This window comes from Dendrobates tinctorius, unplaced genomic scaffold (assembly GCF_039654945.1).
Source record: "Dendrobates tinctorius isolate UK_male_01 unplaced genomic scaffold, ASM3965494v1 ptg000013l, whole genome shotgun sequence".
Lineage (NCBI taxonomy): Eukaryota > Metazoa > Chordata > Amphibia > Anura > Dendrobatidae > Dendrobates > Dendrobates tinctorius.
In genome coordinates this window covers 2,020,813-2,038,934 of record NW_027361681.1, presented here as the reverse complement: position 1 = coordinate 2,038,934, position 18,122 = coordinate 2,020,813, and the positions used below count along the sequence as shown (strand labels likewise).

Genomic DNA, 18,122 nt, shown 5'->3' with positions numbered 1-18,122 from the left:
CACCCTTTAAATCTCATGTCCATATTCATGAATCGCTTACAGTACCGCTTTCCACCACTGTACTGCATAGACTTCAATGCAACAGCGCTACCACTTTTCAGAGCCAATTTAGAGCTTTGACATCTGATAACGATTCAATTAAACATTACCCAAAAATGCCGTCAAGTTATTATAACTGCTGAAAAGAAGCCGCTTGCGATACCTGTTTCCAGAAATCATAAACTACTACTCCTTTTAGGTGCAGTCAGTGATTGTAATGTGATATTACACCCACTCACTTCATTGTAGAACACACGGAGGAGCAGTCTTCTCGGGCTTTCTCCGCTCTGGGTTGGGCGGAGGTTGGGTGTGATCTTTTTATTTGTACCCTGGTATTATTTTATTGTGTAACAATTTGGTTGCTAGGGAACAAGTGCAACATTGGCCTTTGTGTTGCAACAATGTATCGATCATATTTCACCAGAATCCTATTTGGTGTAGGAAAATGGTTATGGCCATGGCTGAATTGATAACACATATCAAAGGCTTCAAAATCCTAAATATTTGGGAACCTCTGGTTAAATATGAAATGCCCCCTCTCCACTGATCAGATATTGGGGCTTCCTAATCTATGGGTCACTGTTTTGCGTTTTGACCCTGCTGGTAATTTTGGTGCATCTTGATTACTTTTCCATCCCTAAGAGGTTGCAGTCTATTGCAGTCTTTGTGGCTGAGCCACTGCTGGATACCGACCGTGCCCATTATAATCCACTAATCGGGGCAGATGGACTGTTAGTCTATTAATGACAGAGAAGTCAAGAGTCACTCCAGATCCTGCAACATCGAGAAAAGACTGCTGGAGCTTAGTAGTGACATGGGGGTGACCCATCTTCTTTATTGTTGAGGTTATGACTAAGATTAATGCCCATCTATGAAATGGGTATTAGCTTTATTTTCCTGATACAGAGCTCCAAAAACTCAGGATGCTCATAGAAGGAAACTTTTAAATTTTGCAGTAACCACTAGGGGGACCTTCCTGTATACAGAGATACATAATAAGGTCCTGTCTGCAGTCACCTCTAGGGGGACCTTCCTGTATACTGAGATACATAATAAGGTCCTGTCTGCAGTCACCTCTAGGGGGACCTTCCTGTATACTGAGATACATAAGGTCCTGTCTGCAGTCACCACTAGGGGGAGCTTCCTGTATACAGAGATACAGAAGAGCCTGTCCCAATAGGGGGAGGCCTTTGGCATACTGTTATAATGTTCAGCTCAATGTACGAGTTGTAGCTCCCCTTAGTGATGGCTGCATACAAACAGAATTTTAAAATTTAACGGATATTGTATGATGGGGATTTAGATAATCTAAGGCTAGTTTCACATTAGCATTTACGGCCGCAGCGTCGAGCTGCACACGGCCGCCACTAAGCCCCGCCCCCTGCCGCGCCTCCGCCAGTAGCTCCGCCAATGGACGAAAGACGCTGCATGCATCCTGTGTCCCCTATCTTTAGCACTGGGGACGCAGGCCGTGCGCAGGTATGCGTTTGGCGGCGCATGTGTCCTTTTGACGCTGCACCGAGCGCACCAAATTGCAGCCTGTTGCGCTTGGCACTGGTCGGCGCAGTGTCAAAAGGACACATGCGCCGCCAAACGCATACCTGCGTCCCCAGTGCTAAAGAGAGGACGCATGCAGCGTCATGCGTCCGTAGGCGGAGCTACCGGTGGAGGCACAGCAGGGGGCGGGGCTTAGCGGCGGCCGTGCACAAGCCGACGTGGCCGTAAACGCTAATGTGAAACTAGTCTAAGCGCTGGTTCCAGTTCAGCTGCGTTGTTTATAGGAATCTGAGGAAGTCTGAATCGATTTTCCTCTATACTTGGCACTGAAACACCACTTTAAATCAAGCATATTAAAGGAGTTGTCCACTACGTGGACAACCCCTTCTCATTCCTCATGTTTGGCCCTGTTAAAATACACTTATACTCCCCTCCCATGTCGGCGCCGTTTCAGCGGTGTCGGCACTCGCGTTATCGGTGCTCTCGTGCTGTTGCTGTGTCACACGAGCCCTGCACCCAATCAGTGCCTTCGTTACTGGCCCCGCCTTCAGACAAATCATACATCAAGAGGAAGTGAGAGATCAGCCGCAGCCCGGACTTCCTGCTGATGTTAGATTTCTGTGAAGGCGCGGACAGTGATACCAGCGCTGAAATTTTTATTTATTTTTTGGGGGACCAAACATGAGGAAGGAGAAGGGGTTAATAAAGTAGTGGACACTCCCTTTCAGTATAGAAACCTGCTTGGCTTTTCTGCTCTCGATGCCGACCACCAGTCCCTCACAAGTAAATCTCTTCGGAGTTGTCACCTGCTTCCCTAAACACATTTCGTTGTGGTTCCCCAATGCAATGCATCTGTAATCAATGGGAGGTTGTATTCATTGTGGTATGGGCAGACTGCACCACAGAGGCATGTAAATCTGTCATGCTTTTTTTCTCAAGGGCTCTGTCTTGCCTGATTAAAACACTGTGCAAAGAAAGGACCTGGCGTGTAGATTATCTGCTGTGTACAGTACCAGGAACAGCCCTGCTCCTGCGAGATAGGTGCAGTCACTGAGCCAACTCTAATTAGTATGGACATTGGAGGCTGCGCTAACTTATTACCGGCATTTATATCACTATATACTGAGGTATACTAGTGGAGAAACTATGGCTCCCAGCATGCTTTGATCAATGCTGGAAGATGGCGATATACATTAATATAACTACTATAATACTGCTCCTATGTACAAGAATGACTACTATAATACTGCACCTACAGTTGTGGCCAAAAGTATTGACACCCCTGCAATTTTGTCAGATAATACTCAGTTTCTTCCTGAAAATGATTGCAAACACAAATTCTTTGGTATTATCTTCATTTAATTTGTCTTAAATGAAAAAACACAAAGAATTGTCCTATAGCCAAATTGGATATAATTCCACACCAAACATAAAAAAGAGGGTGGACAAAAGTATTGGCACTGTTCGAAAAATCATGTGATGCTTCTCTAGTTTGTGTAATTAACAGCACCTGTAACTTACCTGTGGCACCTAACAGGTGTTGGCAAGAACTAAATCACACTTGCAGCCAGATGACATGGATTAAAGTTGACTCAACCTCTGTCCTGTGTCCTTGTGTGTACCACATTGAGCATGGAGAAAAGAAAGACCAAAGAACTGTCTGAGGACTTGAGAAACCAAATTGTGAGGAAGCATGAGCAATCTCAAGGCTACAAGTCCATCTCCAAAGACCTGAATGTTCCTGTGTCTACCGTGCGCAGTGTCATCAAGAAGATTAAAGCCCATGGCACTGTGGCTAACCTCCCTAGATGTGGACGGAAAAGAAAAATTGACAACAGATTTCAACGCAAGATTGTGCGGATGTTGGATAAAGAACCTCGACTAACATCCAAACAAGTTCAAGCTGCCCTGCAGTCCGAGGGTACAACAGTGTCAACCCGTACTATCTGTCGGCGTCTGAATGAAAAGGGACTGTATGGTAGGAGACCCAGGAAGACCCTACTTCTTACCCCGAGACATAAAAAAGCCAGGCTGGAGTTTGCCAAAACTTACCTGAAAAAGCCTAAAACGTTTTGGAAGAATGTTCTCTGGTCAGATGAGACAAAAGTAGAGTTTTTTGGGCGAAGGCATCAACATAGAGTTTACAGGAGAAAAAAAGGCACTCAAAGAAAAGAACACGGTCCCTACAGTCAAACATGGCGGAGGTTCCCTGATGTCTTGGGGTTGCTTTGCTGCCTCTGGCACTGGACTGCTTGACCGTGTTCATTGCTTTATGAAGTCAGAAGACTACCAACAAATTTTGCAGCATAATGTAAGGCCCAGTGTGAGAAAGCTGGGTCTCCCTCAGCGGTCATGGGTTTTCCAGCAGGACAATGACCCAAAACACACTTCAAAAAGCACTAGAAAATGGTTTGAGAGAAAGCACTGGAGACTTCTAAGGTGGCCAGCAATGAGTCCAGACCTGAATCCCATAGAACACCTGTGGAGAGATCTAAAAATGGCAGTTTGGAGAAGGCACCCTTCAAATATCAGGGACCTGGAGCAGTTTGCCAAAGAAGTATGGTCTAAAATTCCAGCAGAGCATTGTAAGAAACTCATTGATGGTTACCGGAAGCAGTTGGTCGCAGTTATTTTGGCTAAAGGTTGTGCAACCAAGTATTAGGCTGAGGGTGCCAATACTTTTCTGGCCCATTTTTGAAGTTTTGTGGGAAATGATCAATGTTTTGCTTTTTGCTTCATTCTCTTTTGTGTTTTTTCATTTAAGACAAATTAAATGAAGATAATACCAAAGAATTTGTGTTTGCAATCATTTTCAGGAAGAAACTGAGTATTATCTGACAAAATTGCAGGGGTGTCAATACTTTTGGCCACAACTGTATATACAAGAATATAACTACTGTAATACTTACCCCTATGTACAAGAATATAACTACTATAATACTGCCCCTATGTGCAAGAATTTAACTACTATAATACTGCTTCTATGTACAAGAATATACAGTGGGGGAAAAAAGTATTTAGTCAGCCACCAATTGTGCAAGTTCTCCCACTTAAAGATGAGAGGCCTGTAATTGACATCATAGGTAGACCACAACTATGAGAGTCAAAATGAGAAAACAAATCTAGAAAATCACCTTGTCTGATTTGGCAAGATTTATTTAGCAAATTATGGTGGAAAATAAGTATTTTGTCACCTAAAAACATGCAAGATTTCTGGCACTCACAGACCTGTAACTTCTTTAAGAGGCTCCTCTGTCCTCCACTCATTACCTGTAGTAATGGCACCTGCTTGAACTTGTTATCAGTATAAAGGACACCTGTCCACAACCTCAGTCACACTCCAAACTCCACTATGGTGAAGACCAAAGACAGAATCTGCAATAGGCAAGCAGCTTGGTGTGATGAACTCAACTGTGGGAGCAATAAAAAGAAAATAGAAGACATACAAGACCACTGATAATCTCCCTCGATCTGGGGCTCCACACAAGACCTCACCCCGTGGGGTCAAAATGATCACAAGAATGGTGAGCAAAAATCCCAGAACTACATGAGGGGACCTAGTGAATGACCTGCATAGAGCTGGGTCTGTAACAAAGGCTACCATCAGTAACAGACTACACTGCCAGGGACTCATCCCGCAGTGCTTGACGTGTCTCCCTGCTTAAGCCAGTACATGACTGAGCCCGTCTGAAGTTTGCTAGAGAGAATTTGGATTATTCAGAAGAGTATTGGGAGAATGTCATATGGTCTGATGAAACTAAAGTAGAACTGTTTGGTAAAAACAAAACTCGTCGAGACAGAATGCTGAGTTGCATCCAAAGAACATCATACCTACTGTGAAGCATGGGCGTGGCAACATCATGCTTTGGGGCTGCTTCTCTGCAAAGAGACCAGGACGACTGATCTGTGTACATGACAGAATGAATGGAGAATTTGTATCGTGAGATTTTGAGTGCAAACCTCCTTCCATCAGCAAGGGCATTGAAGATAAAACATGGATGGGTCTTTCAGCATGATAATGATCTCAAGCACACCACCACGGCAACGAAGGAGTGCTTTTGTAAGAAGCATATGAAAGTCCTGGAGTGGCCTAGCCAGTCTCCAGATCTCAACCCCCAAAAAAACCTTTGGAGGGATTTACAAGTCCATGGAGGAATGGGCCAACATACCACCAACAATCTGTGCCAACCTTGTGAAGACTTACAGAAAACGTTTGACCTCCGTAATTGCCAACAAAGGATATATAACAAAAGATTGAGATGAACTTTTGTTAATGACCAAACACGTATTTTCCACCATAATTTGAAAAATAAATCTTGCCAAATCAGACAAGGTGATTTTCTGGATTTGTTTTCTCATTTTGACTCTCATAGTTGTGGTCTACCTATGATGTCAATTACTGGTCTCATCTTTTTAAGTGGATGAACTTGCACAATTGGTGGCTGACTAAGTACTTTTTTTTCCCCACTGTAACTACTATACTACTGCCCTCTATATACAATAATATAACTACTATAATACTGTTCCTATGTACAGGAATATAACTACTATAATACTGCTATGTACAAGAATATAGCTACTATAATACTGTCCCTATATACAAGAATATAACTACTATAATACTGCCCCCTATACAAGAATATAACTACTATAATACTGCTATGTACAAGAATATAGCTACTATAATACTGTCCCTATATACAAGAATATAACTACTATAATACTGCCCCCTATACAAGAATATAACTACTATAATACTGCCCCTGTGTACAAGAATATAACTACTATAATACTGTTCCCTATGTACAAGAATATATCTACTATAATACTGCCCCGTGTACAAGAATATAACTACTATAATACTGCTCCTATGTACAAGAATATAACTACTATAATACTGCTCCTATGTACAAGAATATAACTACTATAATACTGCCCCTATGTACAAGAATATAACTACTACAATACTGCCCCTACTGTATGTATAAGTATATAACTACTATATTGCTTCCCCCTTTGAACAAGAATATAACTACTATAATACTGCCCCCTGTGTACAAGAATATAACTACTATTATACTGCCCCTATGTTCAAGAATATACTATAATACTGCTCCTAAGCACAAGAATATAACTATTATAATGCTGCCCCTATGTATAAGTATATAACTACTATAGTACTGCCCCCTATGTACAAGTATATAACTACTATATTGCTTCCCCTTATGTACAAGAATATAACTACTATAATACGGCCACATTTATAGGAATATAACTACTATAATACTGTCCCCTATGTAAGATCTAAGCAATGGTCTTGTATTGACTGCTTTTATATAGTTTTTGTATCATCTGCAAATATCGATATTTTACTGTGTAAACCTTCTATCAGATCTAAAATGAATATGTGGAAGAGAATAGGTCCTCCTGACCCCTGCCGTACCCCACTGGTCACAGCGTTCCAGTTAGAGAATATACCATTTATAACCACCCTCTGCTTTCTATCACTAGGCCAGTTACTTACCCATTTACACACACTTTCCCCCAGACCCAGCATTCTCATTTTGTGTACCAACCTCTTGTGTGGCACGGTATCACGCTTTGGAAAAATCAAGATATACCACATCCAATGACTCGCCTTGGTCCAGTCTATAGCTTACCTCTTCATAACTGATTAGATTGGTTTGACAGTAGCGATTCCTCATAAACCCATGCTGATATGGTCAGAGGTAATGAGTAGGTAATAGATAATATTATCATTACCCATTTATAACATTAGGTAATAGATAATGTTATAAATAGGTAATGTTATAAAGCTATATTCAGATGCTCTTTTTTGCAGCCAAAACATGATCTCTTGGCAGTAAGCTGAAAATAAAATGCAGGGTTTGCTTCTTTTTTTTTTTTCCCGATTCCCAAAGTTCAGCTTGCTTCCAGTGTGCAATAATAAATAATACAAGGTGTTGGGTAGAGATGAGCGAATATCTCTGGCCCCCTCCTTATTCAGCAATGCTATAGCGCCTATCGAAGAAGCTGTTGCGGGAACCTGGATGCCTGGAGCACTCTGATAATGTTCGATGCCGCAGTTGAACGTGTCGTGGCTGTGTGACAGTCGCAACACATGCACACATGCATGGAGAGCCTGTGTGTTGTGACTGTCACACAGCCGTAAAAACATGCAAAACACAAGCCGCGGAGACACCATCACATGTTTCTCAACGCAAGCAATGACTAGCCAGGTCTTTCCCTGGGAAGGAACAACCACGGGAAGGGCAGTCTCCAATGAAGGAAACCACCTATGCCAAAACATGGTATCCATCCACATACAGCTGTTTCGGGGTATTGCCCCTCATCAGTGTGGAGTAGGAAACTGGCTAGTAGGAGCAATGCCTAGTAAAAGACTGTGAAAAATGAGGATGAATGAACTCATGGAGATCAACATCCAACACTGCTTGCGTTGAAACATGTGATTGTGTCTCAGCGGCTTGTGTTTTGCATGTTTTTACATATTTCCCATAAGGTATGGGGGCCTTGCTCTAGAATCACTGCGTTGAGAAACATGTGATTGGTGTCTCCGCAGTGTTGGATATTGATCTCCATGAGTTCATTCATCTTCATTTTTCACTGTCACACAGCCGTGACACATGCAGCTACAACACCAAACAGTTGATCATTGGGAGCGCTCCAGGGAGTTCCCAATGAATCTTCTGTAAGCACTATAGCTTGCCGAATAAGGAGTGTTAGGCCACCAATGCAAGACATGTGATACCATAAAACGTTTTTGGAATAAAGGGCAATTTGATCAAATTATTTAGTTGAAAAACATGGCCTGAAAAAAAAAAAAAAAAAACCTATTCTGGACAAAAAAGTTGGATTCATGTATAAAGTGAACCTGGGAACTAAGGTTATACATGTTTGTGAACAAATGCATAACTGCATATGTAAAAACAGCAGGGAGAAGTTGAATTCGTCAGGCATTGTATACGTCCACACATTGGTCAGGCATTGTATACGTCCACACATTGGTCAGGCATTGTATACTTCCACACACTGGTCAGGCATTGTATACTTCCACACAGTGGTCAGGCATTGTATACTTCCACACAGTGGTCAGGCATTGTATACTTCCACACAGTGGTCAGGCATTGTATACTTCCACACAGTGGTCAGGCATTGTATACTTTCACACACTGGTCAGGCATTGTATACTTTCACACACTGGTCAGGCATTGTATACTTTCACACATTGGTCAGGCATTGTATACTTCCACACATTGGTCAGGCATTGTATACTTCCACACATTGGTCAGGCATTGTATACTTCCACACATTGGTCAGGCATTGTATACTTCCACACATTGGTCAGGCATTGTATACTTCCACACACTGGTCAGGCATTGTATACTTCCACACACTGGTCAGGCATTGTATACTTCCACACACTGGTCAGGCATTGTATACTTCCACACATTGGTCAGGCATTGTATACTTCCACACATTGGTCAGGCATTGTATACTTCCACACACTGGTCAGGCATTGTATACTTCCACACACTGGTCAGGCATTGTATACTTCCACACACTGGTCAGGCATTGTATACTTCCACACACTGGTCAGGCATTGTATACTTCCACACACTGGTCAGGCATTGTATACTTCCACACATTGGTCAGGCATTGTATACTTCCACACATTGGTCAGGCATTGTATACTTTCACAGATCTCACTAATTTAACCCCTTAGTGACAGCCAGTTTGCAGCTTAAGGCTGTGTGCACACGCTGCGGATTTTGCTGCGGTTCCGCAGCGGTTTTGGCCGCTGCGGACCCGCAGCAGTTTTTGCTGCGGTGTACAGTACCATGATTCCCTATGGGAATCAAAAACCGCAGTGCAGACGGTGCGGAATTTTCCGCGCGGATTATCTGCGGTTTTCAATCCGCAGAAAGAATTGACATGTCAATTCTTTCTGCGGATTCCCCTGCGGTTTGCCATCTCTTCCATTGAGGAGATGAAAAACCGCAGGGCCAAACCACAGAGCAATCCGCAGGTAAAACCGCAGGTCTTTTGACCTGCGGTTTCACCTGCGGATTTTACAAAATCCGCGCGGATGAATCCGCACCTAATCCGCAGCGTGTGCACACAGCCTAATGACCAGGCCAATTTTTACAATTCTGACCACTGCCACTTTGAGGTTATAACTCTGGAACGCTTTAATGGAGCCCGCTGATTCTGAGATTGTTTTTTTCGTGACTTATTGTACTTCATGTTAGTGGTAAAATTTCTTCTATCTGTCGTGTTTATTTATGAAAAAAATGGAAATATGGCGCAAATTTTGAAAATTTTGCAATTTTAAAACTTTAAATTTTTATGCCCTTAAATCAGAGAGATGTCACACAAATTTCTTAAAAAAATAACATTTCCCACATGTCTTCTTTACATCAGCACAATTTTGGAAGCAAATTTTTTTTTTTTTTTTGTTGTTTGTTAGGAAGCTATAAGGGTTAAAAGTTGACCAACGATTTCTCATTTTTACAACAAAATTTACGAAACCATTATTTTTAAGGGACGACATAATTTTTAAAGTCATTTTGAGGGGTGTACATGACAGAAAATACCCAAAAGTGACACCATTCTAAAAACTAAACCATTCAAGGTGCTCAAAACCACATTCATGAAGTTTATTAATCCTTTACGTGCTTCACAGGAACTATACCAATGAGGAAGGAAAAAATTAGCATTTAACTTTTTTTTTTGCAAAAAATTTACTTCAGAACCAATTTTTTTTATTTTCACAAGTGTTAAAAGAGAAAATGAACCACAAAATTTGTTGTGCAATTTCTCCTGAATACGCCGATACCCCATATGTGGGGGTAAACCACTTTTTGGGCGCACGGCAGAGCTCGCAAGAGAAGGAGCGCCGTTTGACTTTTTCAACGCAGAATTGGCTGGAATTGAGATCGGATGCCATGTTGCGTTCGGAGAGCCCCTGATGTTCCAAAACGGTGGAAACCCCCAACAAGTGACCTCATTTTGGAAACTAGACCCCTTAAGGAACTTATATAGATGTTTGGTGAGCACTTTGAACCTTCAAGTGCATCACAGAAGTTTATAACGTAGAGCCGTGAAAATAAAAAATCCATTTTTTTTTTCCACAAAAATGATCTTTTTGCCCCCTGAAATTTTTATTTTTACAAGGGTAACAAGAGAAATCATACCCCCACAGTTGTGCGATATTGTCCTGAGTATGCTGATACCCCATATGTGGGGGTATACCACTGTTTGGGCGCACGGCAGAGCTTGGAAGGGAGGAAGTACCGTTTGACTTTGTCAATGCAGAATTGGCTGGAATTGAGATTGGACGCCATGTCGCTTTTGGAGAGCCCCTGATGTGCCTAAACAGTGGAAAAAAAAAAAAAAAAAAACACAAGTGACCCCATTTTGGAAATTAAGGATCTTATGTAGATGTGTGGTGAGCACTTTGAACCCCCAAGTGCTTCACAGAAGTTTATAACGCAGAGCAGTGAAAAGAAAAAATCACTTTTTCCTCAAAAATGATTTTTTTAGCCCGCTTTTTTTATTTTCCTAAGGGTAGCAGGAGAAATTGGACCACAAAAGTTGTTGTACAATTTGTCCTGAGTGCGCTGATACCCAATATGTGGGGGGGAACCACTGTTTGGGCGCATGGGAGAGCTGAGAAGGGAAGGAGCGCCATTTTGGAATGCAGACTTTGATGGAATGGTCTGCAGGTGTCATGTTGCGTTTGCAGAGCCCCTGTGTGCCTAAACAGTATAAACCCCTCACATGTGACCCCATTTTGGAAAGTAGACCCCCCCCCCCCCCCCCAAGGAGCTTATCTAGATGTGTGGTGAGCACTTTGAACCCCCAAGTGCTTCACAGAAGTTTATAACGCAGAGCCGTGAAAATAAAAAGTCTTTTATTTCCACAAGTGATTTTTTTTTTTTTTTTTAAACCCCCAATTTTTAGATCCCCCAAGTTGGTAAATAGTGGAAACCCCTCAATTCTTACTCCAACCCTAACCCCAACATACCGCTAACCCTAATGGAAAAATGGAAAAAAAAATATTTTCATTATGTTTGCCTAACTAAGGGGATGATAAACGGGGGAGGGGGACCACCGGGAGGGGACCCTGGACCACCGAGAGGTACCGGGGGGATCGGGGACCTTATTTCTCTTTCCTCTGATGTGCAATCACATCAGAGGAAAGAGGATTTAAATGCAAAATCGCAGCTTTTTCTTTTTTTTTGTGGTCGCCGTTATAGGGTTAATAACAGCGATCGCAAAAGTGGGGTCGGTAAAAAACAACCTGATTCATGTTCTCTGGGGTCTCGGCTACCCCCGGCAGCCGAGACCCCGGAGAAAATCCGACACTGGGGGGCGCTATTCACTTTCTCCACAGCGCCGTGAATTAACGGTGCTGTGGTTCAAGTACCCTTAATTACCGCCGTTAAAAGGCGTATCGGCGGTCGTTAAGGGGTTAATGAAACTGTACTGTACTAATACAAACAACCATGCTCATGTAAGGAGAACAAGCCATTATGTTATAAACTTGGCAAAATTACAAATATACCATAACTGTGTTTCACATCCTGCTGTACCTGCTTTTTTTTTTTTTTTTCTCACCCAAAATGGTGTAAAAAGTCGTTTCGTTTTGCTATGTCTTTGCTACTTTTTTGCCCTTTTTGCTTTCTATGAGTGAAAAAAACCCGCTGCAGAAACACTGAAAGGAGTGACATGCTGCAGTCTTCAGATGCAGTTGTTTTCCAATTTAGTCAGGAAAAAAAAAGCACGCGTGTGAGACTTCTGAAATGTCATAGTTTTAGTTAATACTGTAAAAATCGGCTTAGAATTTTTCCTAAAGTCGTAAGGCAATGTGAGAACATAGCCTGATGCTGCCCCTGGTAGTTGCTGATGGTGGGGATGTGTGTGGTGCAGGGATCTGTTGGACACATTGACACTTTGGATTCTTTTCTTGCAGATGAAGATCTCCTTTAATGAGCAGAACATTCACACCATGTTTGAATACCCATCTGAGGATTCCCTGGCTGAAGATATGGGGGAAGATGAGGCCAACGAGGTGTCTGGCTCGGAGTCCGAGGAAGATGAGAAGCCCCCTGGTCTCTTTCTACCTCGGCCACAATTTGTGAGTGGTGGTGCCGGTGGGAACGGTCTGAGGGCCAACTCTGCAAACTCAGGTAATGGCCGCAATGATGCGTTCTGTGACATATCATTCCACAAGTCCCACCTAATGCATGCTGTGAATTGTAGTTGCTGATGGAGGGTCTCGGTTCAGAGATTTCTGCTCTGCAGCGCTTTCCTGCTGTGCAGCCTACTGGGCTCAGCTGTACCTGCAGTGTCTGGTGCTCGTTTCCTAGAAGGGTGTGTACGCTGATCGCTCTGCTGTGACATGTTTTGGTCACATTTCTCCGCCGTGGTGCTGTGGACGTCGGATCACGTGTGTCGGAAACCTTTAATCCCTCATTGTATTTATTATTGTCACTACAATGAGTCACGGCGGAGCTGCGCTGATGTGGATTACCAGGCGGCTTATTAGTAGTCATCACTGCTTAAAGAGACAGTAAAATTAGTTTTATTTGACTTTGCCCTGTGGTTAGGTTAAATCTACTGCAAACTGTTATCAGCCACACCATTCTGACTGTGCGATGCCTGACCACAGGGGAAAAGCGTGACATGAAGAGTTGAGAGGAACAACCCGTGTCAGTCACTCATCAGTATGTGAAATCTAGTGGGGATCAAGTCTGCACGTCGTATTGCGGATTTCCTTCCAATTCTTCCCTGTATTGCAGATTTTCTTCCCAAGCCTGAAATGGCAGATAACAGGGGACATTAGAATAGTTATCTATTCTGTTGGGGCAGGGGGAGCAGTAGTAGGGTTGTCATTAATTACAAACCCCCTAACATGTAGCAGTCGCCATTGTCCACAGTGTCTAAGGCTGGTTTCACATTAGCGCTTTTTAAGCGCACGCACGGCCGGGGGTAGCTCCGCCCCCGAGCCGGCTCTCTGCCCGGCGTGCCCGCCCCTTGCTTGTAGCGCCGCCTCCTAGCGGACAGCGGCGCCTGCGATCGGCGCACCCTATCTTTAGCATAGGGTGCGCAGATCGTGCGCAGGCCGTGCGCTAGTTGCGCTTTGACCTGTGCCGCGCACTTTTGACGGTGCGCCGTGCGCGCCAAAATCGAACTTTTCGGATTTTGGCGCGCACGGCGCACCGTCAAAAGTGCGCAGCGCAGGTCAAAGCGCAACTAGCGCACGGCCTGCGCACGATCTGCGCACCCTATGCTAAAGATAGGGTGCGCCGATCGCAGGCGCCGCTGTCCGCTAGGAGGCGGCGCTACAAGCAAGGGGCGGGCACGCCGGGCAGAGAGCCGGCTCGGGGGCGGAGCCACCCCCGGCCGTGCGTGCGCTTAAAAAGCGCTAATGTGAAACCAGCCTAAGGCGTTCGACATCTGGGATTGGAGTTCTCTCTGATCCGGTGCATTGTGGCAGGAGCCCCTCTGAGATTGCAGAGGATAAGCTCCCATGCCCATGTGTTCACAACGCCAACTATGAATGTGCGGCAACTACCCACAAGTGTGTTGTGCCCCCTCCCCCGATATCTTGGTGCAGGGGCCACGCAACATCTGCAGTTCATAGCTCAAAGGTCCAGGTCCGTGACGCAAGTGGAAGCGAGGAGGATGAGTGGGCACGATCGAGCCGTCGTGCAGAAAAATGTAAATTTTCACAGGTCTTATGATCTTGAAAACAGAAGTGCTAGATTATTGGATTAGTCAAATATATATATATATATATATATATATATATATATATATATATATATATATATATATATATATATAATATATATATATATATATATATATATATATTTTTTTTTTTTTCAAACAATGTAAAAAACATATAGCCAGCTCACCATAAAGGAGTTCCTCTTAATGCAATAGTCGGTGTTCACCTTATATTCTGCACGGATCCAGGCAGGGAGTATGCCCCAGCAAATAGGAATGTAAGAGAATTGGGATCCAGCAAAAAGATGAAAGTTCACCAGAATTATAAAATCTTCTTCTTTATTTATCCATCAAATCATATAAAAAATATGTGAGGAACTCCAAACAATTGGTAACATTCCAGCAAGGGACTACATGTTTCAGCACTATGTGCCTTCTTCACGGTCCTATAGGACTTCTAGTATACGGTCCTATAGTATTTTATAAATTTTCTTTCACTGTAGGTCTATCAAATTACACCCCTAAACACTCCATGGAGTACAGTAAATGGCAGGATGAAGCGTCTAGAGGGGGCTCCACAACTCTGGACCTCAATGCACCGAGCGAGGACATGGTGAGCCCTAACCTCCTCTTTGGAGTTCCCCTTGAAGATTCTGGGAATGGTTATTTTTTTTTTTTTATCCATTTTCTCCTAATGTACAGTGTGCTTAACATGCATTATAAATGTGAAAACTGTTGTTGAATACCAGTCTTCTAGGCTGACATACAATCATTTAAGTTTACGGCTGAAAAGTCTGAGGCTGCACCACTGAAATTCTTCCTCCTAGCACTGTGATGGAGACCTTTGCAATAGGCAGGGTGTAGACATTAATGTGTCTAACTTTGATCCACACAAGGTTTCTGTGACAGCACTGTCGCTAAGAGAAATCAAGAGGAAATGTCAGACTCCCTCAGTAGTGCAGCCTCAGGCTTTGGGCCTGTAGTTTCATATGATTAGATCACCTCCTGGAAGTAAGATAATGAAACGCGGTTTGCACATTTTTGAATATACCCTTGTCACGTGATTTTGGTCAATGCAACCTGCTATGTAGCGTTCATTGTGTCCAAACAGTGATCTGTAACCGTCTCTTCTCTCTTTCAGCTCACGCCAGCCGACAGCAGCGCTCACATGGGTTTCCGAAGCGAGCCGGCCCTGTACTTCTAACCTCAGCAGATGGAGGACAGTCAGATATATCTGGACTATGGTCACTGCCCTGACGTCTGTCCTCATCAATGGCGCCTGTGCTGTAAAGCCTCCTGGGAAATGACTGCAGTCTTGCTGTGGGGGTTACCCAAAAAAAAAATGACGCATTCGCAAAATTGGCTGATTATATGAAATCCGCCATAGTAAGTGTAGCAGCTTGTTTGCTGCCTGCGGCGGAGCCATGTTAATTATATTAATTAACCAGCCTGCCGAGAGATTAACTCTATGTCCCAGCGCCTCTAGAGGTGGGGGGCGCAGTGTGCGGACTGTGGGGTGTGACTTGAAGACATCTTTTTTGTATGTATGTGAGTGACATTTGTCAGAGTGCTACAGGTCGGAGACCATTGCCTTTAGGGCAGTGATCGATCGAAAAGGAGATGACTGGGCTTCTTTCTAACCTCTGTGACTATTTTGGGGAGGACTCTGGGGTAATGCAGGTAATGCTATTAATCAGATTTATAAATTCAAAAAAAAAGTTTCCACTAAAAATAAATGCTCCAGTCCTTGAAGCAATGTATGTGTGTGTGTGTATATGTGTGTGTGTGTATGTGTGTGTGTGTATATGTATATGTATGTGTATATATATATATATATATATATATATATATATATATATATATATATATATATATATATACATACCATTTCTCGGTTCTATATGGAGAAGCTGAGTAATAACCAATATGGCCACATGTACGGCTCCCTTTCTCTGCATAGCTTGGAAAAGCTGGGTGTTGTAATGGCAGCCATTCTATCTCGCTATCAACTACTGGGAAAACTGTAATGTCACCTGTTCAAATTTCATGGTGATCTGCTATTAGAATGGCTGAGATTACGAACCCAGAGGTCAGCTTTCCTATCTTGGTTATCAACTACTGGGAAAGCTGTAATGTCATCTATAATTGTCTTCCAGCTTTCCCAGTAGTATGTAGCCATTAGATCTGTAGTTGTACTGCCTCCATTAAGGTCTTGGTTATCTGAGAGTGGGAAAGCTGGGTGAATTTACTGCTCTTCAATCCTAAATGTCAAATCTTCCCACTTATGTAGCTGGATATCTCCGGCACTAGCGTCCAGAAGCCGTGCCAGGGTATAGGAAAGCTTGGTGGCTGCCATGTAAGGTCATATTAGGTGTTGCCCAACTTTTTCAGAAAGAAATGAGAAACTGCTAGAAAAAGGGGATAATCGAGGGCGTCTAGTCACTAGTGATATATGGAAGGTATATGCTTATCCTAGTTAAGTATGCTCAGAGTGGTAGTGGTCGATCTCCTCCTCTGGTCCCATTCCAGCGGAGGAGCTGCAGGGCGTTGAGGACAGGTGTGCACTCTGTACATAGGAACCGGCAGCACCTGTCTGTCTGAGCTAATGGTGGTGCGTATTTGCATGCTGTGATACAATGGGGAGCGGAGTGAACGCTCCTAGCAGCGATGTCCCTGAGCGCCATGTAATGTTCATTTGCAATTTGCACTCTGTTCTCGCCTGTGTAACCCTGCAGGGTCTTTGTAGAGGGCATAGAAACCCCAGAATTGGTGCCCGCTGCTCTGACCTCCCTCATGATTTGCATCATATGGTTATCTCCATGAACCCATGCAAATCTAGGAACCAAGCATGTCGCACTCTCCACTCCTGTGCCGCTCCAGCGACTCTTCAGTAGTGGAGTGGTGAGACTACAAGGCCAAGCTTTGGTAGAGCCTTCTGAGACTTCTAGTTCTACCACCATATTCTGCGGCACTTTCACACACTCCGGTGTCCAGTCCACTCCTCTATTGTGTCTTTGTGCGAGTCTGTGATGTTATCTGTAAAAGGGGGAATGTAAAAAGTCACAAAAAAAATCATTGCACTTGATTTTCCTAAAGTTTCTAAGACGTAACAAATAGAATGTAATATATAATAATCTTCAGCTGTTCCTGTCGTAGCCAGATGTGCTCACCGTGGCCAAAGCCTCCATTTCCAGTGTTCTTGTGTAAAGTTGGATTTACTTTCCCGACTATGGATGATATTACTTTTTGTAATGGTTGTAGATTTACCCCATTAGTTTACCTGATGTAACCGAATATCCAGGAAAAGAGCTGATCAATAAATATGTTCACTGCAGGAAAAGGAACAAAGACTCTGCCTCCTTTATTCATCTCTGAGCTAATATAATACCGCTCCTATATACAAGAATATAACTAATACTGCTCCATATGTACACGAATATATCTACTATAATACTGTACCCTATGTGCAAGAATATAACTACTATAATACTGTCCCCTATGTACAAGAATATAACTACTCTAATACTGCTCCATATGTACAAGCATATAAAGAATATAACTACTATAATACTACCCCTATGTACATGAATGTAACTACTATAATACTGCTCCTATGTACAAGAATATAACTACTATAACACTGCCCCCTATGTACAAGAATATAACTACTATAATACTGCCCCTATGTACAAGAATATAACTACTATAACACTGCCCCTATGTACAATAATATAACTACTATAACACTGCCCCCTATGTACAAGAATATACCTACTATAATACTGCTCCCTATGTACATGAATATAGCTACTATAATACTGCACCCT

General features: G+C 43.1%; 1 protein-coding gene across 1 annotated transcript in view; it reads left to right on the top strand.

Annotated features, from left to right (window-relative positions):
• The window catches only part of TPRN (taperin), a 36,044-nt gene extending 18,401 nt beyond the window's left edge, over nucleotides 1–17,643 (top strand). The window contains exons 2-4 of the mRNA XM_073558266.1: nucleotides 12,533–12,749; nucleotides 14,799–14,908; nucleotides 15,437–17,643. Of these exons, the coding sequence (XP_073414367.1) occupies nucleotides 12,533–12,749; nucleotides 14,799–14,908; nucleotides 15,437–15,499 (390 nt within the window). The 3' untranslated portion in view covers nucleotides 15,500–17,643. The remainder of the gene's footprint in view (nucleotides 1–12,532; nucleotides 12,750–14,798; nucleotides 14,909–15,436) is intronic.
• Nucleotides 17,644–18,122: the final 479 nt, after the last annotated feature.